Source organism: Cervus canadensis, chromosome 6, assembly GCF_019320065.1.
Source record: "Cervus canadensis isolate Bull #8, Minnesota chromosome 6, ASM1932006v1, whole genome shotgun sequence".
Lineage (NCBI taxonomy): Eukaryota > Metazoa > Chordata > Mammalia > Artiodactyla > Cervidae > Cervus > Cervus canadensis.
In genome coordinates this window covers 38,386,882-38,413,260 of record NC_057391.1, presented here as the reverse complement: position 1 = coordinate 38,413,260, position 26,379 = coordinate 38,386,882, and the positions used below count along the sequence as shown (strand labels likewise).

Below are 26,379 nucleotides of genomic sequence, written 5' to 3'. Positions count from 1 at the left end.
GTTTGTTTTTACCATGGAGCTATGTCACACTGTCTTGAAGCTGCCAGACACAGCATCTGCCACACCAAAGAAAGGACTGAGACTGAGACAGAGTAAATGATTAAACTCCCTTCTGGCCTGTGGCTCTCCCTCAGTGCTGAACACCAGGTTAGGGATTTATTTTCAGGGCTCAAAAGAGAGAGATGGGGGTGTCAGCTAAGATCCAGGGAGTCTACCTGACCCTCAGCACCTCCACCCACCCTGGCTCCCTCTCTCCTCCCCACGGACATATTGAGTGTCACACTTCTAAAAATATCCCCGAGCAGTGAGGCGCCATCTCCAAGCCTGGATTCCAGCTCTGCAATGCAGGCCTCCCCTAAGGAGAGCTGCTCCAGGTGAGTGTAATTGTAGCTTCCTGTAGACTTTCTATGCAGCACAAAAACGTTCTCTCCATCAGACTGTGTGAAGTGTGAAACGTGGGACTCTTTTAGCTAAGCCCTGACTGCCTTCACCTCCTTAATTATTCATCAGGCTCATATATCTTCAGGAGAAATCTGATGACATTGCTTTTGCTTTTTTGCAAAACTCCCTTGAAATTTCCCAAGGATATTCACTATTTGCCTCGCCATTAAGGACTAGCTCCAGCTCCACTCAGCCTATTCTGAGCCCCAGAGAGGTGGACGTGGCTGGAATGACTCTCCAAACCTCGGAAGGCCATCCTGGCTTGGGAACGGATGTGTTTGTCCCTCAGAGCCTACAGTGGGATGAAGAAGGCAGCATGGCAGGAAGGAGTGTCTGTGAGTCAGAGCAGATACAGGTCCTGGAAACTCCCCATCTCACATCTCTACTTCCCGTGGCCCCTGATGGCTCTCAGGTATGTCTGTATTCTTGGGGAGAGGGTCTCTCGCCCCTTAAATTTTACCCCCGCTGTCCTGACTCTGAATAAGATCATCTGCATCGCTGCAGAGTTAAGAGGTTGGGTTTTTATTCATTTTGCTTTCTGGGGTGAGTCCCTTCCGCCCTACCCCGTCACCTACCTGTCCTTACCTGGGCCCTGTTTCTGTGCCCCAAAAGTGAAAGTGAAGGTCGCTCAGCTGTGTCCAGCTCTTTGTGACCCCATGGACTATACAGTCCATGGAATTTTCCAGGCTAGAATACTGGAGTGGGTAGTCTTTCCTTTCTCCAGGGGATCTTTGCAACCCAGGGATCGAACGCAGGTCTCCCGCATTGCAGGCAGATTCTTTACCAGCTGAGCCACCAGGGAAGCCCAAGAATACTGGAGTGGGTAGCCTATCCCTTCTCCAGCGGATCTTCCTGACCCAGGAATCAAACTGAGGTCTCCTGCATTGCAGACAGATTCTTTACCAATTGAGCTATGAGGGAAGTCCCTAAGAGCTGCTACCCTGACAGTGCTGTCCTTATATTGCGTTCAGTCTGCGTGCTTGGGAGGGATTATTAATAGTATTGATGAAGAAACTGAAGCTCAGAGGAGTTGGTGGTGGTGGTGTTCAGTCGCTAAGTTGTGTCCGACTCTTTGTGACCCCATGATCTGCAGCATGCCAGGCCTCCCTGTCCCTCACCATCTCCCAGAGTTCACCCAAGTTCATGTCCATTGAATTCGTGATGGTATCCAACCCCTCACAGAAGGGTTAAAGTCACACAGCTAGTGGATGGGAGAGCGGACATGGAGGGTGTTTCTATTGATATAATACTGAGAAGAGGGTTTGAGATCCTGTAGGTGAAGGGTCTGGTAGACCTCCTGGCACATTATAGATTCTAACCCTGTGCCATCTGGCCTGGTGGCAGGGCAGGGTCATAGCTGTAACCACACGCACCTCTGGGGGTCTGGGACTGATTTGACCTTCCTTACAGATCCCACCTGTGGGCCAGTGAAGAGAAAATCATGACTCAGTCAGTCCCACCTGGTAAACTGAGTGGACTGCAAAAACCAAACAGTGGCTTTGGGTAATGACCCATGATCTAGACCTGCCTCCCCAGCTTCTCCTCTGGGCTTCCTGCAGGCTCCCAACAACAGGGAGGGGGCAGTGCTCTTATGCCCCTCTGGCTGCTCTGGTCTCAGCAGCAGTACCAGGGGAAGCTTGGCTGAGGGGCAGCCTTACTTCCCTGTGTGGGCCTTGCTCACAAGAAGCACTGGGCCACAGCCCCTTCACCTCCTGCGGACCCCTCTGTTTCCACCACACTGTCTGTCTGGACCCTGACTCGGTGAGTCCATCTGGGCCTCCACCATGGGGTCACCTTGCCTGGCCCTGGTAGGTCCTACTTCATAGCTGCAACTGCCAACCCAGTGTCTACCCCCAAGATACCTGAGGGCAGCTGGGTGGATGATCAGTCCCCCAAGACCATCCCCTTGACCAAGCTGACTGCTCCAAGGAAGTGCCAGGGTCCTGCCAGTGACGCTTCTCAGAGTCACAGGTGAGGAGTGTCTGATCTGCTCCCCCTGTCTGCCCCACCCCTTCCTGCTCTTCCTGCTATGCCCTGCCCCCCAAGGGGCAGGCTTTCCTCACCTTCCTTTCCTGCCCTGCCTCCTTCCAGGAGTCCCTATGGTCCAGTAGGCCAGGCCTGCTCCTAGTGTGCTGCAGGGGAAAAGGCCCCAGCTGCAGCCCCGCTGAGAGGTCAGGGGACTGACCTCTGGCCCCTGACTGCCCCCTGCCCTGGCATCAGGAGCCTCCTGACTCAGAGGTGACCCCCTAAAGGCTGCAAGAGCCCTTGAAACACAAGTGCTCAGTATGTGGAAGAGCACCGTCCTCGTTAGAGTGGTTGAGAGCAGGGCCTGTGAGATCAGACCAGCTTCTCTAACTTTCTCTGCCAGCTCCCAGCCCTGGAACCTCAGACCAGCTCCTTCACCTCCAAGTTTTTTCACCTCTAGGGAAAAATCCAGTCAGGAGTAGATAGCGGAGTCTCTGGAGCACACGAAGCTGGAACCACGTTGACCGCTGTTGTAGTTGTTGTGACTTTACGATGACCTCTCCCCTTCCACCCATCATCCCCTCTCCGGACATGATTCAGGAATGAGGCTGTGTCCCTTGTCTTGTTTCAGCTGTTTGGGGGAAGAGCAGAAGTGACGCAGGTCTGAGACAGAGGCAACCACACAGAGATGCTGTGTTTAATCTTGTTTTTTTTTTTTCTCTAGACTTGTAAAAGTTTATCTTTATTTTTGGCTGCACTGGGTCTTCACTGCTGTGTGCAAGCTTTCTCTAGTTGCTGTGAGCGGGGGCTACTCTTCCTTACGGTGCATGGCTTTCACATTGAGGTGGCTTTTCTCGTTGCGGAGCACAGGTTCTAGGTGCAGGGGCTTCAGTAGTTGCAGCATGCAGGCTCAGTAGCTGTGGCTCACAAGCTCAGTTGCCGTGCGGCATGTGGAATCTTCCTGAACGAGGAATCAAACCTGTTTCCTCCATGTTGGCTGGCTAACTTCCAACCACTGAACCGCCAGGGAAGTCCCTGGTGGGGGACTTAACCACTGTGCTTAATCTTAATATCTTCATTTTATGTATATAAAAGTAATTTCAAAAAATGTCTGGAAACCTAAAGGAAAAACCCACTGTAAATCCCATTAACTCAATATAATAGCTATTCCCTTTCAGTTTTTTTCTCCTTAGATAATGTTGATATAGTTGTGCTTATAATAACTTATACCAGATCTAAGCCCAGTTTGTTTGTTTGTTTTGGTCTTAACCTAAAATCATAGCCAAGAATGTTTTCTTGGTTGGTGCTTAAACTTTATAATTGTCACCTTAGTGGCAGAATAATATTCCATTGTGTGTCTGTACTATAGTAGTTAAGATTTAAGATGAAATGTTAGAAGAAAGAGGTGCTTTATTTTTTGCAAATTTCCATTGGATTTCTCAGAAACTTGTCAGTTGGTTCTTCCCTAAGACCCGTATGAAATATTGGAACAAGACAAGAAGAATCAGAGTCAGCTTTGAAGAGGAGGAATAATGTTATGGAGGGGAATGTAGTGGGGGGGTGGTGTGTATGATTGGGGAGAATGTGTGTACATTTGGTGACAGAGGAATCCTCAAGATGGAGATTTTTGAGGGAACCACAAGAACCCATCAATCTTCAAATAGTTCCTCATCTGCTCTCCATTTTGGTCCTTGAATGGTTTCCTTCCAGGTCCACCCTGTAGATGATGCTTTTGTCTTTCTAGAACCCCTTAGAGGCTGGCATTACTGGATAGCATATTGTCATCCAGCAATACTTAAGTGAAAATTAGTTTATCAGATTTGTTTTCAGGGTTACCATTCCCTGCACTGTATTCTTAGGCAACCCCTCCTGTGGCTTGCTACACATCTTCCATCTCAAGAAGACCAGGAACCACATCTGAAGCATGGATTCATTCATTGAACAAATATTTACCAAGTTCCCACTGTTCACCCAGTGTTGTTCTAGCAGTGGAGACTAAGCACAGAGCAGGTCAGACAGGATCCAGTTCTCTCGAAACCTACAGTCTAATGAGGGAGACCTACAATAGATAAATACATGACTCTTTCTATGTCAAAGATTTTGGAACAAAACATGCTAGAGTGTGACTGTCAACAGGGAGGGGATGTGAGGTAGATGGTGACATTTGAACCAAGAACAATGAGGAAAAACGTTACACAGAGAGCAAATTCTAAGTGCAAAGGCCGGCAGGTGAGTAAAGGTTGGTCTGTTCTAGAAACAGAGAGAAGACCAGTGTGTCTGGAGAGCAAAGAGCAGGTGAAGAGAGGAAAGAGTCAGAGACTTAGGCTGGCCCAGTGCTGCAGGTGGCAGTGCTAGGGTGGTTCTGAAGCATCAGAGGGAGCCACTAGAAGGTTCTAATCTGAGGACAGACTTTGTTTATGTTTTACACCAATCACTGTGGCTGGTCTGGGGAATGGACTGCGTGAGAGGAAACAGGGAGACAAATGAGGAGGTTCTTGCTGTAGTCCAGGAGGAAACAGCCATAGCTTAAATACAAGTGGACAGATTTTGGATTTTTCTGGAGGTAGAACTTCCAGGACTTGCTGATAGATCAGATCTGGAATGTGAACTCAAAGATGCTTCCTAGGTTTTTGCCTTAATAGGGAAGTACCGTGAGCCCCAGGGTAGGGTTTCCCAAACCCAAATGTGTTGTGATGGAGGAGACCGGGGGTTTCTGTGCTGGCAGTTTTATTATTTTTTAAATTTTTCAGCTGCACTTGGTCTTTGTTGTGGCACAAAGTCTCTTCATGGTGTGGCATGCGAGCTTTCTCTAGCTGGGACACACGGGCTAAGTTACCCTGTGTCATATTGGAATTTTAATTCCCTGACCAGGAATCAAATCCCATCTCCTGCATTGGAAGGCAGATTCTCAACCACTGGACCACCAGGAAAATCCCCTGTATTGGACATTTTATATTTGAGATGTTTTATATACATTTATCCAAGCAGAGATGTCATGTCTGGAATTAGGGCGATAGGTCAGGGAGGTAATTGGGTTGACTACATGAAGCAGAATATAGACAGATTTTCAAGCCATGAAGCTGGATGAGTCTCCCAAAAATGGGAGGAGACAAAAGGGAAGAGGCAGAAGATTGTGCCTTCTGCTCCTCACTTACTAGCTGCCTGGTGGAGACAGAAGAGGCGTCAAGGTGACTGAGACAGAATAGCCAATGAGGTTGGAAGAAACCAAGGAAGCCAAGAGACTTTGTCTATAAACATCCCATACTTTTATCAGAGTAGATTGTCAGTAAACATAAGGAAGCATAAACTTTGTGACTGCTTGTTAGTGTCTTTGAAGCCACTGGTGCAGACCTGGAACGCTGAGTGATGAGTGTCTGGCTGTGGGCTCCAGGGCCCATTAAGTTTCCCATTATCTCTGGCATCAAGGCTGATACCTCTGCCTGGCTCCAGAGACCTGGTGAAATCGGACCCCACCCCCAGCTCCTTCTTGACTCCTGCCACACACCCTGTGGACTGGGGCCCCCACTTGCCTCCTGGAAGGACTCACCCTATGCTGTGTCGCCTACATGGTGTGAGGCAAGCTCATTCCTACCTCCAAAAGTGAAGGCGCCGCATCTTGTTTGACACCCAGAACCATAACCTTGTGCCTGGCACTTAGTAGGTGCTCAAAGATCATTGTCATCAATGAACAAAGCTTTCCCTCACTTCTCCAGCCCATACTAGCCTTTAGGTTCTTTGCCGGCCACTTGGTTCTTCTCAATTTATTTGTTCTATAGCAAAAATAATAAAAACAGCAATAGCTGCAATTTCTTAAGGTTTATTATATGCCAGCTTCTGTGTGCCAGTTACATATATACATATGTATTTATTTATATGCTCAGTCGCTTCAGTCATGTCCGACTCTGTGACCACGTGGACTGTAGCCCTCCAGCCTCCTCTGTCCATGGAATTCTCCAGGCAAGAATACTGGAGTAGGTAGCTATTCCCATCTCCAGGAGATCTTCCCAAGCCAGGGATCGAACTCAGGTCTCCTGCATTGCAGACAGATTCTTTTTTATAAATTTATTGATTTGTTTTAATTGGAGCCTAATTATTTTACAATATTGTGGTGGTTTTTGCCATATATAGACATGACTCAGCCACAGGTGTACATGTGTCCCCCATCCCAAACCCCATTTGGGCTTTCCCTCCCCATTTCATCCCTCTGGCTTGTCCCAGTGCACCGGCTTTGAGTGCCCTGTTTCATGTGTCGAACTTGGACTGGTCATCTGTTTCACATATAGTAATATACATGTTTCAGTGCTATTCTCTCAAACCATCCCACCCTCGCCTTCTCCCAGAGGGTCCAAAAGTCTGTTCTTTATATCTGTGTCTCTTTTGCTATCTCACGTATAGGGTCGTCGTTACCATCTTTCTAAATTCCATATATATGTGTTAATAAACTGTATTGGTGTTTTTCTTTCTGACTTACTTCACTCTGTATAATAGGCTCCAGTTTCAAACACCTCATTAGAACTGATTCAAATGTGTTCTTTTTAATAGATGAGTAATATTCCATTGTGTATATGTACCTCAGCTTTCTTATCCATTCGTACACACAGATTCTTTACCCTCTGAGCCGCCAGCAAAGCCCACATTTGCTGTTATATATATTCTTTTATATATATTTTTCTTTAATCTTTATACTAATCTTGTGAAATAGATGCCAGTAACCCAATTTTGCATATTAGGAAAATAAGTCTCAGAGAGATAAAGTAAGAGAGCAATTGCTTAATGCTGCCTAGCTAGTCAGTGCCTCAGCCAAGATAGGAATGCAGACCTCTTTGACTCCAAAGCTCTTATTTCTTTCTCTATATTTTTCTATATGGGTGTTGTCTCAACTGGCCTGTGACATTTTGTTGTTTGTAAACACTGTGTCGATGGCCTCTTTGGTTTGGTGTGGGAGGTTGTTTGATCGTCTGTATGCAGCAGGTGCTCCCTAATCGCCTGCCCTTTGTGAGTTGTGTCAGCATGCAGATGAGAGCCAAGTGGAACAAAACATTCCATGTATCTGTCAAAGTTGCCCTGTAAGGTCCCAGGCTGAATCTAAGAAGGCAGAGTGGATGCATTCCAGGGGCCCAAAAGCCCACTTTCCCAAATATCTCCGTCAGGCCAGGTTAACCCCGCCCTGTCCTCTCCTCCCTGCCCAGTGGATTTCCTACCAATGGTGTCACTTACATGTTAAGCAACAGAGGCCTGCAGAAAGCCTAACCCACAGGTGCTTCAAGCAGCTGTCGGTATTAGCAAACTCAGTTTGCTAATCCTCGGGATCAGGGGCATGACCAGATGGAGAGTAACAGAATCTTGAAGCTGAAACAGATCATCTGGATTCTAGAGCAACCTTCTGCCCAGAAGAGGAACCTGCCAGGCAGGAACTGCTGCGTAACTCCAGCAATAGAAGCTTGCGTGTGTGCATGCCAAGTCACTTCAGTCATGTCCAACTGTTAGGGACTCTATGGACTGTAGCTCACCAGGCTCCTCTGTCCATGGGATTCTCCAGGCAAGAATACTGGAGTTGGTTTCCATGCCCTCCTCCAGGGGATCTTCTCGACTCAGAGATTGAACCCTTGTCTCTTATGTCTCCCCCATTGGCAAGTGGGCTCTTTACTGCTAACATACCTGAGAAACCCCAATAGAAGCTTATTACCCATCAAATGACCAAGTTCTTTCTTAACTGAAGTCAAGACTATCCACCCACAAAGGCCCCATTGCTACTAACAGGTGTGACACAACATGGGTCTAATCTTTCACTGTGCTTGATAGCTCTTCTTGTTCCCAAAGCCAGCTTCCACGTTCAGCAGTTTCAAGGCCCTGGTGTCCTGGCCTCCACAATCGTCTTCAGTCACACGCTAGGTGAGCTATTACTTTGCCCCCTTCCAGGCCCCCCATGTGGATGTTTCAGTTGGGCAAAGAGGAGGATCCAAATGGTGAGCACTGGACCAGCTGCTTGTGGGAGGAGGAAAGGGCCTCCCAGCACCTAAGAAAGATTTTCTCTCCTGGGTGGGCTGCCTGACCCTGTACTCACTCAAGGCTTTCTGCTCCCCTCAGAACATGGGCAAGAGAGAATATGCCCATGTACTTTTTACAGAATTGATGTAGTAAACAACTATATCTGGCATGATGGCCTGGCACATGGAGGCACAAAAGAAATGTTAGTTTTATTTCCCTCTTTATTTATCATATTCTATCTATTTAACATATAATAATAATAATCCATTTATTAAACAGATTTGCTCTTTTTAAATCTGCTCTTTTAAAAGTTCCAACTAAAAAGAACATGTAATATAATGTTCAGTATAGACATGAGAAAATTTGAAAAGTTTACTCAAGAAAATAAACATTCCCAACCAATATCATCATCGAGATAAGCTCTCAAACCCTTAATGTATTTCCTTTCAGTCTTCTTTCTAGACAAAAATATACACAGAAATCAGTTTTATTTATATAGACATATATTTGTACATGTAAAATTGAGCTCATATTTAAAACTGTGTCCTTTCTACCTAACAGCAATTAGTAATTATTTTCCTCTGCCATTAAAAAAAGATTTTTTTAAATGGCTATAATATACCAACATATCATCTAGGTTGTTTCCAATTTTTTTAATTAATTAATTTTTTATTGAAGGATAATTGCTTTACAGAATTTTGCCGTTTTCTGTCAAACCTCAACATGAATCAGCCATAGGCATATATAAATCCCCTCCCTTTTGAAGCTACCTCCCATCTCCCTCCCCATCCCACCCCTCTAGGTTGATACAGAGACCCTGTTTGAGTTTCCTGAGCCATATGGCAAATTCCCGTTGTCTGTCTATTTTACATATGGAAATGTAAGTTTCCATGTTACTCTTTCCATACATCTCACCCTCTCCTCCCCTCTCCCCATGTCCACAAGTCTATTCTCTATGTCTGTCTCTCCACTGTTGCTCTTGTAAGTAAATTCTTCAGTACCATTTTTCTAGATTCTGTATATATGTGTTAGAATACAGTATTTATCTTTCTCTTTCTGACTCACTTCACTCTGTATAACAGGTTCTAGGTTCATCCACCTCATTAGAACTGACTCAAATGTGTTCCTTTTTATGGCTGAGTAATAGTCCATTGTGTATATATACCATAACTTCTTTATCCATTCGTCTGTCAGTGGACATCTAGGTTACTTCCATGTTCTAGCTATTGTAAGTGGTGCTGAAATGAACAATGGGATACGTATATCTCCTTCAATTTTGGTTTCCTTAGGGTATATGACTAGGCTTGCTGGGTCATATGGTGGTTTTATTCTTAGTTTTTTAAGGAATCTCCATACCGTCTTCCATAGTGGCTGCCTCAATTTACATTCCCACCAACAGTGCAAGAGTGTTCCCTTTTCTCCACACCCTTTCCAGCATTTATTGTTTGTAGACTTTTTGATGAGGGCCGTTCTGACCAGTGTGAAGTGATATCTCACTGTAATTTTGATTTGCATTTCTCTGATGATGAGCGATGTTGAGCATCTTTTCATGTTGTTTGTTAGCCACCTGTATGTCTTCTTTGGAGAAATGTCTGTTTAGGTCTTTTTCCCACTTTTTGATTGGTTTGTTTGTTTCTCTGGCATTGAGTTGTGTGAGCTGCTTGTATATTTTAGAAATTAATCCTTTGTCAGTTGTTTCATTTGCTATTATTTTCTCCCACTCTGAGGTTTGTCTTTTCACCTTGCTTATAGTTTTCTTTGCTGTGCAAAAGCTTTTAAGTTTAATTGGGTCCCACTTGTTTACTTTTGTTTTTATTTCTGTTACTCTAGGAGGTGAGTCGTAAAGTATCTTGCTTTGATTTATGTCATCGAGTGTTCTGCCTAGGTTTTCCTCTAAGAGTTTTATAGTTTCTGGTCTTACATTTAGGCTTTCAATCCATTTTGAGTTTATTTTTGTGTATGGTGTTAGGAAGTGTTCTAATTTCATTCTTTTACTTGTAGCTGACCAGTTTTCCCAGAACCATTTATTGAAGAGGCTCTCTTTGCCCCATTGTATATTCTTGCCTCCTTTGTCAAAAATAAGGTACCCACAGGTGCATGGGTTTATTTCTGGGCTTTCTATCTTGTTCCATTGGTCTATATATTTCTGTTTTTGTGCCAGTACCGTACTGTCTTGATGACTGCAGCTTTGTAGTATAACCTGAAGTCAGGAAGGTTGATTCCTCCATCTCAATTCTTCTTTCTCTAGACTGCTTTGGCTATTTGGGGTGTTTTGTGTTTCCATATGAATTGTGAAATTTTTTGTTCTAGTTTTGTGAAAAATGCCATTGGTAATTTGATAGGGATTGCATTAAATCTGTAGATTGTATTTGGTAGTATAGTCATTTTCACAACATTTATTCTTCCTACCCAGGAACATGGAATATCTCTCCATCTGTTTATGTCATCTTTGATTTCTTTCATTAGTGTCTTACAATTTTCTGTGTGCAGTTCTTTTGTCTCCTTAGGTAAGTTTATTCCTAGATATTTAATTCTTTTTATTGCAATGGTGAATGGGATTGATTCCTTAATTTCTCTTTCTGATTTTTCATTGTTAGTATATAGAAATGCAAGTGATTTCTGTGTGTTGATTTTGTATCCTGCAACTTTGCTAAATTCACTGATTAGCTCTAGTAATTTTCTGATAATATCTTTAGGGTTTTCTACATACAGTATATGTCATCTGCAAACAGTGAGAGCTTTACTTCTTCTTTTCCAATCTGGATTCCTTTTATTTCTTTTTCTTCTCTGCTGTAGCTAAGACTTCCAGAACTATGTTGAAAAATAGTGGTGAAAGTGGACACCCTTGTCTTGTTCCTGATATTAGGGGGAATGCTTTCAGTTTTTCACCATTGACAATAATGTTTGCTGTAGGCTTATTATATATGGCCTTTACTATGTTGAGGTAGGTTCCTTCTATGCTAATTTTTTGAAGAGTTTTAATCATAAATAGGTGCTGAATTTTGTCAAAGGCTTTTTCTGCATCTATTGAGATGACCATATGGTTTTTATCTTTCAATTTGTTAATATGGTGTATCACATTGATTGATTTCCATATATGGAAGAATCCTTGCATCCCTGGAATAAACCCAACTTGATCATGGTCTGAAAAAGCAGAGACATTACTTTGCCAACAAAGGTCCAGCTAGTCAAGGCTATGGTTTTTCCAGTGGTCATGTGTGGATGTGAGAGTTGGACTATGAAGAAAGCTGAGCACCAAAGAATTGATGCTTTTGAACTATGGTATTGGAGGAGACTCTTGAGAGTCCCTTGGACTGCAAGGAGACCCAACCAGTCCATCCTAAAGGAGATCAATGCTGAGTGTTCATTGGAAGGACTGATGTTGAAGCTGAAACTCCAGTCCTTTGGCCACCTGATGCTAAGAGCTGACTCATTGGAAAAGACCCTGATGCTGGGAAAGATTGAGGGAAGGAGGAGAAGGGGACAACAGAGGATGAGATGGTTAGATGGCATCACTGACTCAGTGGACATGGGTTTGGGTGATCTCTGGGAGTTGGTGATGGACAGGGAGGCCTGGCGTGCTGTGGTTCACGGGGTTGCAAAGAGTCGGACATGACTGAGTGACTGAACTGAGCTTTTTCATGTGTTGCTGAATTCTGTTTGCTAAAATTTTGTTGAGAATTTTTGCATCTATGTTCATCAGTGATATTGGCCTGTAGTTTTCTTTTTTTTGTCTTTGTCTGGTTTCGGTATCAGGGTGATGGTGGCCTCGTAGAATGAGTTTGGAAGTGTTCCTTCCTCTGCAATTTTTTGAACGAGTTTCAGAAGAATAAGCATTAGCTCTTCTCTAAATGTTTGATAGAATTCTCCTGGGAAGCCATCTGGCCCTGGGCTTTTGTTTTTTGGGAAATTTTTGATCACAGCTTCAACTTCAGTGCTTGTAATTGAGTTGTTCATAATTTCTGTTTCATCCTGGTTCAGTCTTGGAAGATTGAACTTTTCTAAGTATCTGTCCATTTCTTTCAGGTTATCTCTTTTATTGTCATATAGCTATTTATAATGGTCTCTTATAATCCTTTGTATCTCTGCACTGTCTGTTGTAACTTCTCCTTTTTCATTTCTAATTTTGTGGGTTTGATTATTCTCTCTTTTTTATTGATGAGTCAGGGACTAAGGGTTTGTCAATTTTGTTTATCTTCTCAAAGAGACAGCTTTTAGTTTTATTAATCTTCACTATTGTTTCTTTCATTTCTTTTTCATTTATTTCTGTTGGATCTTTCTGATTTCTTTCCTTCTACTAATTTTGGGGTTTTCTTTTTTTTTTTTTCCCAGTTGCTTTAGGTATAAAATTAGGTTGTCTAGTTGATGTTTTTCTTGTTTCTTGAGGTAGGACTGTATTACTATAAACTTCCCTCTTAGAACTGCTTTTGTTGCATCCCATAGGTTTTGAGTTGTTGTGTTTTCATTGTCATTTGTTTCTAGAAATTTTTTTATTTCCCTTTTGATTTCTTCAGTAACCCGTTTGTTATTTAGACATGTGTTGTTTAATCTCCATGTGTTTGAGTTTCTTACAGTTTTTTTCTTGTAATTAATATCTAGTCTCATAGCATTGTGGTTGGAGAAGATGCTTGATACAGTTTCAATTTTCTTAAATTTATTGAGGTTTTATTTGTGACCCAAGATGTGGTCTATCCTGGAGAATGTTCCATGTGCACTTGAGAAGAAGGTATATTCTTCTTCATTTGGATGGAATGTTCTGAAGATATCAATGAGATCCATCTCATCTAATGTATCATTTAAGGCTTGTGTTTCCTTATTAATTTTATGTTTTGATGATATGTTCATTGGTGTGAGTGGGGTGTCTCCTACTATTATTGCATTACTGTCAGTTTCTCCTTTTATGTCTGTTAGTGTCTGTCTTATGTATTGAGGTGCTTCTATGTTGGGTGCATAGATATTTACAATTGTTATGTCTTCCTCTTGGCTTGATCCCTTTATCACTATGTAGTGTCCTTCCTTATCTCTTATAATTGTCTTTATTTTAAGGTCTATTTTGTCTATATGAGGATTGCTACTCCAGCTTTCTTTTGCTTGCCATTTGCATGGAATGTATTTTTCCATCCTATCTCTTTCAGTCTATATGTGTCTTTAGGTCTAAAGTGGGTTTCTTGTAGACAACATATATATGGGTCTTGTTTTTGTATCCATTCAGCCAGTCTTTGTCTTATGGTTAGAGCATTTAATCCATTTACATTTAATTTATTGATATATATGTTCCTATTGCCATTTTATAATTGTTTGGGGTTGATTTTGTAGGTCTTTTTTCATCTGTTGTATTTCTTGACTATATAAGTCTGTTTATCATTTGTTGTAAAGCTGGTTTGGTGGTATTGAATTCTCTTAACTTTTGCTTGTCTGAAAAGCTTTTTATTTCTCCATCAATTTTGAATGAGATCCTTGCTGGGTACAGTAATCTTGGTTGTAGATTTTTCCCTTTCAGTACTTTAAATATATCCTGCCATTCCCTTCTGGCCTGCAGAGTTTCTGCTGAAAGATCAGCTGTTAAGTGTTTGGGGTTTCCCTTGTATGTTACTTGTTACTTCTCTCTTGCTGCTTTTAATATTCTTTCTTTGTGTTTAGTCTTTGTTAGTTTGATAAGTATGTGTCTTGGCATGTTTCTCCTTGGGTTTATCCTTTATGGGACTCTTTGTGCCTCTTGAACTTGATTGGCTACTTCCTTTGACATGTTGGGGAAATTTTCAACTATAATCTCTTGAAAATTTTTCTCATATCCTTTCTTTTTCTCTTCCTCTTCTGGGACCCCTATAATTCGAACGTTGGTATGTTTGATATGGTCCCAGAGGTCTCTGAGACTGTCCTCAGCTCTTTTCATTCTTTTCACTTTATTCTGCTCTTCAGAAGTTATTTCCACCGTTTTATCTTCCAGCTCACTGATTCATTCTTCTGCTTCAGATATTCTGCTATTGATTCCTTCTAGAGTATTTTTAATTTCAGTAATTGTGTTGTTTGTCTTTGTATGCTTAATCTTTAATTCTTCTAGGTCTTTGTTAACTGATTCTTGCATTTTCTCCATTTTGTTTTCAAGGTTTTTGGTCATCTTTACTGTCGTTATTTTTCAGGGAGTTTCCTGTTTCCTCTTCATTCATTTGGACTTCTGTGTTTCTAGTTTGTTCCTTCATTTGTGCAGTGTTTCTCTGCCTTTTCTTTCTTTCTTTTTTAAGTTATTGTGTTTGAGGTCTCCTTTTTCCAGGCTTCAAGGAAAGTTGAATTCTTTCCTTGAAGAAGTTTGAATTCTTTCTTCCTTTTGGTTTCTGTCCTCCTAAGGTTGGTCCAGTGGCTTGTGTGAGCTTCATATAGGGTGAGATTTGTGCTGAGTTTTTGTTTGTTTGTTTTTCCCTCTGATAGGCAAGGCTGAGTGAGGTGGTAATCCTGTCTGCTGATGATTGGGTTTGTATTTTTGTTTTGTTTGTTGTTTAGATGAGGTGTCCTGCACCAGGGTGCTACTGGTGGTTGGGTGATGCGAGGTCTTGTATTCAAGTGGTTTCCTTCGTGTGAGTTCTCACTATTTGATACTCCCCAGGGTTAGTTCTCTCATAGTCTAGGGTCTTGGAGTCAGTGCTCCCACTCCAAAGGCTCAGGGTTTGATCTCTGGTTAGGAATGAAGATTCCACAGGTGGTTTGTTATGGCATTAAGGGAGAATAAAACAAATGTCCAAAAATGAGAAACCAAAGATGAATCCCAGACAAATGGCAGTTACAAAATCAGGCAAATAATAATTAAAATAATGAAATATACACACACACATATATATATACACCCATGAGGAAAATGAACAGTCCAACAAAGATAAAGTACAGTAGACTGATCTGGCAAACAAAGGAAATAAAAAATTATATTTACCAGTTAAGAATGAAACTAACTTAAGCACAAACTGGAAAACAAAACTAAAGCAAGGTGCCAAGTGCGGAAACAAAACTATGCAATGAAAACAAAACTAACAAATATGTTCAGAGGAAAGGAGAGAAAGAAAAGAAAGAATAGATATGCAAAGTTAAATAGAGTTAGATGAAGAAGATTTGTATACATTAAAGATTAACTGCAAGGGGAAAAGAACAGTAGGAAAGGCAAACAAAGGAATAAATGTAGAAAAAATATAATAGGTTTAAAAAATTTTTTTAATTATAAAAAAAGAAGAAAGAGGAAAAAAGGAAGAAGAAAGAAAAAAGGGGGAAAAAAGGAAAACTCCACAGAACTACAAGAGCCCAATGTAGAGGCAGAGGTTTATAACAATGGAAAGTGTGACTGAATATACACACATATATATATATATATATATATATATACACCCATGAGCAAAATCAAAACAGTCCAACAAAAATTAAGTACAATAGATTGACCCAGTGAAAAAAGGAAACCAAAAACTAAATCTACCAGAACAAAACTAATTAAAGCACAAACTGAAAAAAAAAGCTAAACCAAGTTGCCAATTGGGGAATAAATCAATGAGAATAAAACTAAAAATATGTTGAGAAGAAAGGAGAAAGAAAAGAAAGAAAGAATAGATATGCAAAGTTAAATAGAGGTAGATAAAGATTTGTATATGTTAAAGATTAACTGCAAGGGGAAAGAACAGTAGGAAAAGCAAACAAATGAATAAATGTAGAAGAAATAATAGGTTTTAAAAATTAAAATTAAAAAAAGAGAAAAGAAATAAAAAGAGGAAAACTCCACAGAACTGCAAAAGTCCAATGTAGAGTCAAAGGTTTATGACAACAATAAAAAATGTGACTGAGGAAAAAGAAAACAAAAAAGCTCAAAAGCTTAACTGGATTTCTTAGTGCCAATAAAATCAGCAACTACAACAGAGGGAGGGAAAAGGGAAAAAAAGAAAAATCCAAAAGAATCTACAGAACAAGTCAAAAAATAAGAATAACAAATGTTTTTCTTGAGTCTGCTGTCGGAGTCCTTTCCCTTGCTGGGAATCACAGTCCACCTCACCTCCCTAAGATGCCCTCCAACACTGTACTGATATTTGGACCTGCTGTGGGACTGCTGATTCTAATCTGGTCCTACTCCTGTGTTCTTGCCTCCAATGTCCACAGCTATCATAGCTGGTGCGTTTTCTTTTGTGGGAACTCTCAATGGCCTTTTATATATTCCATAGACACAGAGTCTGCCTAGTTGATTGTGTGGAATTAATCTGCAGCTTGTAGAGCTGGTGGGAAGGTTTTGGGTCTTCTTCCTTAGCCACACTGCCCCTGGGTTTCAATTGTGGTTTTATTTCCACCTCGACATGTGGGTCATCCGCTGGAGCTTAGCTCCTGAGGCTGGCCTGGAGGGCTTGGGTTTGCCCCTGTGAGGGCCAGGTGTGGAGGTGGTACAGCTGCTTGGGTCACAGGGGTTCAGGCAGCACCAGGTACTCAGGGGTTTGCAGCTAGGGCAGCAGGAAATATTCTAGAAGGGTATGGCAACAAATATTGGCCGATACGCTCCAGTATTTTTGCCTGGAGAAGCCCCTCTTTAACAGAGAAGCCCACAGGCCACAGTCTACAGGATTGCAAAGAGTCAGACAGGACCGAAGCGATCCTGCGCGCATAAACACGAGACTTCTTCTTCTTCTTCTTCTTTTTTTTTTTTTGGCCTGTGGCAGCTCTGCCCCAGTGAGAGTTGAGCATGGAGGTGGTGCAGCTGCTTGGCTTGCAGGGACCCTGGTGGCACCAAGTGTTCAGGGACACAGACTGCCTCCGTGGCAGGAGTTATGGCCCTATCAGAGTCTTTCTTTCAAGCCTCTTGTAGCTGGTAATCAGAAGGCCTCTTTGGCCAGTCTTTCTCTGTAGGTTCACCCGTTCAGGCACTTAGAGGGATGCCTTGTCTGGGGTCCTTCTCTGCTGTTCCCAGCGTCAGGCACATAAAGGGGCCCCCCTGGCTGGGGTCCTACTGTGTAGTTCAGTGACTCAGGCATTTGATGGGCCAGCCTCTCTATTGTTCATGTGGGGAGAGAGAGGTTATGGTGATGGCTCCACCCCCTATGCATGACTCAGCAGTATCACCTTGCTTCCATAGCTGCCTGGCTTTTCTCCACAGGCATTTCCCACCAGGATATCCTCCCTCACATACCCTCCATCTGTCTCTCCACAGTCAACAGTAGCCCTCACACTGGGATTGCTCCACAATCCCTAAACTCCAGCTCCCAGTTGCTGCACCTTCCAGGAGACCCACGTTCCTGCCCGGCATATGTAGGGCTGTGGTAAGGACTGTCTGATTCTCATTCCACCTAGGCTGCCATGGATCAGTTGTTTCACTCTCAGCCTTAAATGTTTCTCCTCTGACTCAGACATTGCCCTGCTGTGGGGATCGGACCCCTGCTTCAGTTCCCCCACCCGCTGAGAGTACGTCCAGTCCTACTGCCATTCCTGCTTTTCCCCCTAGTTCCTTCATCCTACCAAGTTTTGCATGATTCTGTATATTCTTTTCCCTTGGTCAGGTCCTCCTGTCCACCCTCAACTGGTGTTCTGCATGCACTTCTGTGTCTGAAGGTGTATTCCTAATGTATCCATGGAGAGAGATGTACTCCACCTCCACCTACTCCTCCACCATCTTGTTCTCCTCTGTCTCAAATCCCAATTTTTTTCTAAAGAAAGGATTTATTTATTTATTTTTGGCTGTGCTGGGTCTTCATTGCTGCATGGGCTTTCTCTAGTTGTGGCAAGCAGGGGCTTCTCTTGTTATGGAGCAGGGGCTCTAGGTGCATGGGCTTCAGCAGTTGCAGCTCCCGGACTCTAGAGCACAGGCTCAGTAGTTGTGGCACACGGGCTTGGTTCCCACACAGCATGTGGTCCATTCCCTGGACCAAAGATTGAACCCATGTCCCTTGCATTGGCAGATGGACTCTCATCCACTGCACCACCAGGGAAGCCCATTTCCAATTTTTGGTGCCATGAATATTGCCCAGAAAACATGTTATTAATATACAAATTACAGTGGTTCCACTTTCCTCCTTGCCAAGTTGGCAGAGAATTCAGTATATTCTCAAGATTTCCCTCCAATTAGTCCCAAGAACTCCCAGACTATTGTCTTTGTCCATAAAGCATTTCCCCCATCATTCATCTGTTGGCACTAGACTTCTCTACAAAAGCATCTCTGCTGCTGTGCCCAGGTTAAGGGATGCACCTGCCCTGTCAGGATCAATGAGGAGAGTTCCCCTAGCAAAATTCCTTGGTTATCAAGTATCATTTGGTGTGATGAGGCTCGGTCCACACAGGGAGCCAGTTCCCTGCAAATAGACTCATGGTAGCAAGATGAATAAGTACAAAGGAGTTTCAGCATTATCCCTGTGCCTTAGTTTCCAATAAGCTAATTTCTCATACCGAGCCCAAGATACTGGTCCAATGTTCCCTCATCCTTCTGGTGCCTTGCCTCTCTCCCATTGTCCTTCCTTGCCATCTGACTTCAAAGAATCCTTCAGTTCATCATAAATATTTCACAATACAGAGTACAACCACCATACTGTCTCTGGGAGCTATTGGGGACCCATCACTGTATACATTTCGATAACTTGAATCCCCATTGGGAAGAGGTCAGGGCCCCAACCTCTTTTTCCTCCCCCAAGAGGCTTCTCTACTTTTACATAAATCTATGGAGAGTGCTATCTAGCACCAGTCAGCAATATCCAAGAGCCAAATGCCATGATATATGAGGGAGAGGGGATGATTTCTACCCCAGTCCATCAGTGATTCCTGATGATACGGAGCAGGACCCTATGGTCCTTGCCTCTCTGCCCCCACCATGTCCTCTGCCTGCCATTTGTCTGTGAAAAACTTTGGTCAAAGAATACATTTAATCAGAGAAATGAGAAATTCAGAAACAAAGGAAAGCAATCAAAGGAGACCAAATAATAATAATGTAGTCATTAAGTGTAGTCAAGGACCTTTAGTTCTTTCTAGATAATGCTAGATAGATAGATAGATAGAATGTTCTGAGCCACATCCTGTGATCTGTCTTATAAGATACTAAAACACCAGGGTGAAGAAGCTAACTACATGATGGCCAGCCTGCACTCACAACATAAGTTGCCACAATTCTAAGAACTGGCTTCAAAGAAATGGGAACAAATGGACCCTAGAACTGAAGATTAAGTGTATCTGCAACAACCAAGATGATGCTGGTCAGAGCACCGATGACCGGTTTGAAGATGACTGTCAGAACTGACTGCTGTTTCTGCATATAGCCCCTTCTTTCTGTCTATAAAAGCTCTTGCCTTTATACAACACACTGGTTGCCAGTGTGTGTGTTGGCGGGGGGGGGGGGTGGGGAGGAGGGTGAGTTGGCCTTTGGACAGATGTCCTCCCTCCACTCCGAGTTGCCAGCATCTGAAATAAAGCAAACTTTCCACCAACCTGGCCTATTGGCTTTTGAGCAGCAAGCAGCTTGACCCCTCCTCTTTTGGTAACACTAAGGCGTAACCCTCGTTAAGCCAAACAAACAAGGAGCAACAACAACAAAAAGCAGTTACAGGAACAATGTGAAATCGAACATCTTTGGGTATTCGTGCAAGAGTTTATGTGCAATAAATTTCTAAAAACACAATCCCTGGCTAAAGATCCTGCAAGTTTTACATGTTCACAGGTATTACCAAATTACCCTCCAAAAAGTTTGTGCCAGTGTACCTCTTCACAACAAAACCTTGTTGACTCTTCCCCCCACCCTGCCCAACACTGAGTCTTACCAGCTTTTCATCCTTGCCAATCTGATAGATGAAAAATGGCATTTCATTGCTTAATTTATATTCTTATTATTAGTGGTAATCCTTTATAGGCTTATTGCATATTCCAGTGATTTCCAAACTTTGTTGAATGCTCAAATTATCAGAGGCACTTCTAAAAATACCAGTGCCCAAGTCACATACCATATGAATTACATCAGAATATCTGAGAGCCAGGCATCAATATTTGTTGAAGGATCTCCAGGTGTTTCCAATGTTCAGCAAAATTGGGGAACCACTAACATAAACAGTCCTACCATGAATTACCTCTTTGTAGCTTTTGTCAATTTTTCTACTGACTTGTTTATACTTTAGTATCTATTTGAAAGAGTTTTGTTTTATCAGGAATTTAGCCCTTCCTAAGTTTGGCAAATATTATTACAAATTTGTCTTTTATTATTATCTGTGGTTGTTTTGACCTGGAGAAATTTAATATGTATATAGTCAGAATTATCCACTTGTTTTCCTTCATTGCATCTTGTATTTTACTTCTTCACTAATAATGAAAAAACAATAACTGGCTAGATTATATTAGCATCTGCAATTTATTTTAATATAAAGAGTTAGGTATGGAACCAGCTTATTTTTTCTCCAGGTGGCAAAATGGTTATTTTTTCATAAAATGGTTACTTTTCCAATAATATTAAGTAACCCACTTTTCCCTATTAATTTGTAATGACATCATTTTCAATTTCTTGTGTATTTTCCCTAGGTTTATTTGTTTTATTTTTCATTGCTATTGTGAATATGATCTTGCTTTCCCTTGTGGTTATGGTCTTAATAGGAAAATGTATAATTTTTGCATATATCTTTTCATTATAAGCCTTTTTTATTTTACCCTAAATTCAAATATACATAATCCATATATATTTTTATACTGATACATTCTCTTTATAGCTCTCCTTTTAATGCCTGCATAGAATTCAGTCATAGGAATATGCCATAATTTAATGTTATATCTACTAGTATTGGTGTTTTCTGGTGGCTCAGCAATGAAGAATCTGCCTGCAGTGTAGGAGCCACAGGAGACTCAGTTTCCATCCCTGGGTCAGGAAGACCCCCTGGAGGAGGGCACGGCAACCCACTCCCGTATGCTTGCCTGGACATAGGAGGCATGTGGGCTACAGTCCATAGGGTTGCAGAGAGTTAGACATGACTGAAGTGACTTTGCATGCACATATGCGCTACTAGTATTGAGCATTTGGGTGATTTTCAATTCTTTAGCATAAAAATTTAGATGCAATTAATGTTTTTAAGCATGTAGCCTTTTTTCCTTCAGGATAAGTTCCCAAGCATGGAAATTACTTGGGCATAAGTAGTTTTATAGCTTTTTTGGTAACTACTGCTATACATTGATAAGTATTGAGGGCGGTTGGATTTGACTATGGTAAAGCAGGTTCCAGAGGCTTGAAGCTGGAGAGTTGATGAAGAGTCTCAAGTATATGGATTAGAGAACAGCCTTCAAAAGATACCCAAAACTACTAATAACCAGGGAAATGCACATTAAAACTACAATGAGAGGGGCTTCCTTGGTGGTCCAGTAAAGAATCCACCTGCCAATGCAGGGCACACAGATTTGATCCCTGGTCTGGGAAGATCCCACATGCCGTGAGGCAACTAAGCCTGTGTGCCACAACTACTGAGCCCATATGCCACAACTACTGAAGCCTGCAGGCCCTAGAGCCTGTGCTCCACAACAAGAGAAGCCACCACAGCAAGAAGCCTGTGTCCCACAACTAGAGAGTAGCCCCCACTTGCCACAACTAGAGAAAGCCCATGCTCAGCAATAAAGAACCAGCACAATCATAAATACATAAATTTTTAAGAACACAGAATAAGAGACAATTTCATACATGCTGGATTGGCAAAAGTAAAAAGTTAGATGATACTCCCTTGGTATTCCCCCAGTAGGAGTTTTCTTACATAGCAGTGGAAGAGATATTAGTAAAAATTACTTTAGAGAACAATCTGGCAATATCTAGCCAATTTAAGCCAGCAGTTTTTACTCTTGGGGTATATACATTAAAGAAACACAACATGTACAAGAAAGCTCACAGTAGGATTGTTTATACCATTCTTCATTGAATCTAAGACACATCTTTCACTAAAGGAAAATACCATCCAGTATTACATATTATCATTTTTGATAAGTATCCCATAACTCAAATATTTCAAAATGGAAAAAAAAACACTGATAAAATATGGTAGGAGCAAAAACGTAAAGGCAGCTTAAGTGTCCATGGCACAAAAAATGGATAAATAAGTTGTGGTATAGTTTACAGCTATGAAAATTAATGAGCCAGATCTAGACCTATTAATGTAGGCAAATCTTATAATACCAAATGAAAGAAAAATGTTTACTGCAGAATACATATCCTTTATATGACACCACATACAAATTTTAAAACATTCCCCTTCCCAATAAAATCTCTTGCTTTGTCAGCACCTGTGTCTCCTCGGACAATTCATTTCTGGGTGTTAGACAAGAGCCCACTTCCTGCAACAGATCCCCTAGAGAAGAGAATGGCAACCCACTCCAGTATTCTTGCCTGGAGGATCCCAGGGACAGAGGAGCCTGGCAGGCTATAGTCCATGGGGTTACAAAGAGTTGAACATGATTGAGCAACTAACACTTTCATTTTCACAAAGGCATAAAGGATTTGGTTCAGGAGATTGAAAAGGACATAACCCCAACTAATCCTCCCCTCCCCCTCTTCCTACTGGAGACCCCCGAGTGGAGACCTGCCAGATATGGTGGCCGGGCATCTTAGAGCTCTTTCAGTCAAAAGTGGCAGAGTAACTAAAGTGAGTTCAAAGACACTTGAGGGGGAAAAGTGCCTTTATTGTCTCCTGTAACTAGAAAGTCATGGCTCATGGGCTTTGCAGCAAGTAGGCTTCAGGCACAGCTGAATCTAGTGGTCTAGACTCTGTCCTCAGAATTTTATCTCCCCATCTCAGCTTTGCTTTTTTCCATGTCAGCTTCATTTCTAAGGCTGAGTCCTTCCGTATGGTGGCAAAGATGACCAAAAGTACCTCAAAGGTTACATCTTCCTTAGAGTTCATAATCCAGATAAAAGAAGTTCCCTCTCCCTCTCCCACTCCCCTCACTCTCTCACTCTCTCACTCTTTCTCTGATACTTTCTTCTCCCCCATATAATCCTGAAAAGAAAAAGAAGAATGAGGAGGAGGTCTAATAGTTCCTTAACAAATCACCAAGTCTAAGGGATGGGAATGCCAAATGGCCACATTGGCCAGGGGCCCACATTTGAAAGGGTAGGTATATTCCCCACAATTGGCAGTTCCATAAAATCCCAAAGGAACAGGATTTTCTCTTATTGGTGGAAATAAGTGGAAAGGGACACTGGAGGTCATTATGTCCACGGTATCGGAGTCCCACAGACAGACTCAATCATGCCTTAACCTCAGAATTAGCCTGAAAACTTGGAATTGTCCCATATAGATCTTGTCCATATACTCCATAATAAAGTCAGAAAATAATCAAATTATTTTGCCTCAAATAATTATAAAGCCTAGGAATAATTATAAATATAAGTAATTATAAACTCCATGTCTGGCATACCAGGTATGACTCTGCTTCAGAAAATACTTCCAAGGGAAGTTAGAAATAGGGTAGCCAGTCTTGCTAGTTTGTCCAGGACTTTGCTTTCAGCACTGAAAGTGCCTTACCCCAGGAAACCTACAGTCTTGGGCCAACCATGCTGGTTGATCACTCTCAAATGAGCCTTCAGTTTCAGCTATTGTTTGCAGCAAACAAGAGCTCAGGGCTCCAGACCAGGGGCAACAGGGGCCAGCTCTGCACTGTTGGAATCCGGAGTCCTCCCCGCTGGTGTGGTGATGAGTTCTGCATCACCAGAAAGCGGACAGGTTCCACATTCTCACCCCACCACACCCCTACAACACACGCACAGTGGGAGGAGGGCGGTGTCGCTCCTACTTCGCAGGAGATAGCTGCAATACTCCTACACATGTGACGCAGGGCCTGAGCCCAGTTCCCCACCCCACCCCCCACCGGGTCCTGTCCGGAAGGAGCTGGAGAATCCAGTTTTCCTGAATTACTTGCGGCTCCTGCTGCTCTCTGCTCCTGCCCCCTGTCTGCCAGCTATGCTTGGCTCACCTGCATCCTAAGCCTCACCCAGGCTGCCTGGATTACCGCAGTAGGACTGCAGAGTCAGCCCAAGGGTGGCCCCACTCACCCTGCCACCGTGGATGCCCTCTGCCCCACTGCCTCCTTCCCGCTGCTGCTCGGCTTTCCCAGGCCCTGGAGCCCACCTGCTGCCAACCAGACAGAGCCAGTAGGAGGCGGGCAGGCAATCAGGCAGGAGTGAGCCTCCCGGAGGTCACACTGTGTCAGACAGCCAGCTCATCACTCTCCACTTCCTGGGCGCACTTTCTCTAACTCCAATCCTCATCACTACCTTAAGATCAACCAAATATCACTAAAAAATATTAAAAAAATGTCTGGCAGGACAAGCAGGGCTGAAGCTTGTGGGGACAGTTGGAAATGAGTCTTTAGGGTTCTACTGTAGGAGCCCCAGGGGCTGAGGATGCTAAACCAGTTTGGTACAAAGCAACTTCCTTCTCCAGTGAGGGATCATGGTCCTTCTTCCCCTGACAAGAGCGAGCACATGTGCATCCCGCTCCCAAGTACACACACACACACTCTCTCCCACATGTGGTGTGGGGGTGGCGGAGAGGAGTTGGCAGCCCTGGATCCTGCTGAGGACAGGCTACAAGGTCTGTTTTCACCCCTCACCCCCAATGCCCTCCTCACAGGGTCTCCCATCCCCCTCACCAAATATCAGCCTGTTTTAGTCATTTTTGCTCTTCCTGACCGTTAACTTGGTTTTCTAGCACTCAGCACGCTGCTTCGACAGTTTGGTGTCCCTCATATTATATTCAGAAGGACCCTGTGAATCTCCTATTTATTCTCATACTGAGCTGATGCCCAAGCAAGGCGTGGCCTCAGTGGGCAGCAAAAGTCAGAAACAGGAAAGGGCCCTGAGGCTGCCTGGTTCTGTGGTCTTACCATTGTTGTATCCCAGACTCACCTGAGATGATGGAAGTATATGGATGCCAGGCCCCACTCCTGGGATTCTGGACTGACTTAGTCCAACCTCCCATTTTACAGAAGAGGAAAGTGGGGCCCAGAGAGAGGGAGCCATTTGTTTTGTATCACACGGCAGAGCTGTAACCGGAGCCCACGATTTCTGGCTTCCAGGGCAATGCTCTGCCCACCACACCATGGTGCCTTCCCAAACACGAATGGACCCTGACCTTGAAACCAAGGGAGCCAAGGCATTCCTTGGCTCTGCTGGTCTCTGTCAAACCCATGACTAGATGTGAGGGCCTCTCCTGCCAATTGCCCAATCCTTATCTCCCCTGTCCTGAGAGATAGTGGGGAAGAGCTCTCAGGAAATGACTGCAGAACCTTGGCTCAGGGCCTTGAACCAGATGGAATCAGTGGGGAATTCTGTTCCTCTGCTAGAACCTGGCTGGAACCAAATTCAGTCTAAAGACACAGCACCAGAGAATGGGGTAGACAAGAGCCATCAGATACAGTTCTTAAAACAACAGCACCAGGAAAACCTGGCCCCGTCAGGTCAGCCCTAAGCTGAAAATGCTATAAGACCCCCATTACCCTCTCCCTGTGGAATCTGGGAGTTCCCCCCGCTGCCCCACACCACGTTCCCTGAATGAGGAGCTGACATCAGGAGACATGCAGGGTGGTGGGCATGTTTGGTCAGCTGGCTTTGGACCATGAAAAGTAAGGGCTGCTTATTACAACTGCCCCTCTGTGGGAGGAGCCAGGAGCTTGACTCCCTGCTCCCATCTGCCAGTGGGCTCCCTCAAGCTTAGTTGGATGGGGAACAAAAAAGGAAGCCAACCGAAGAAAGAAGAGCAGAAGAAGGTGAGGGGAGAGGAAGAGAAGAAAATGAGAGAAAGGAGGGAGAGTGGAGAAGTGCCAGGACAGGAGGCTTGGATTGTCGAATGAGCCTAGATATGACATCACACTACCTCCAGGTCACTAGGTAAAAATCAATCAGACCTAGTCATTCCAGTCAAAGTTATTTTCTCAAGAGAAATGATGACTCATATATACACAAACACCTCTGCATGTATTTAGAGCAGCTTTATTCATAATTGCTGAAAATGGGAAACACTTTTGTCCTTCAACTGATAA

At 43.2% G+C, this 26,379-nt stretch overlaps 1 protein-coding gene across 1 annotated transcript in view; it reads left to right on the top strand.

Annotated features, from left to right (window-relative positions):
- Nucleotides 1-368: 368 nt before the first annotated feature.
- The window catches only part of PLA2G4E (phospholipase A2 group IVE), a 77,835-nt gene continuing 51,824 nt past the window's right edge, over nucleotides 369-26,379 (top strand). Inside the window, exons 1-2 of the mRNA XM_043471563.1 lie at nucleotides 369-374; nucleotides 585-853. Of these exons, the coding sequence (XP_043327498.1) occupies nucleotides 671-853 (183 nt within the window). The 5' untranslated portion in view covers nucleotides 369-374; nucleotides 585-670. The remainder of the gene's footprint in view (nucleotides 375-584; nucleotides 854-26,379) is intronic.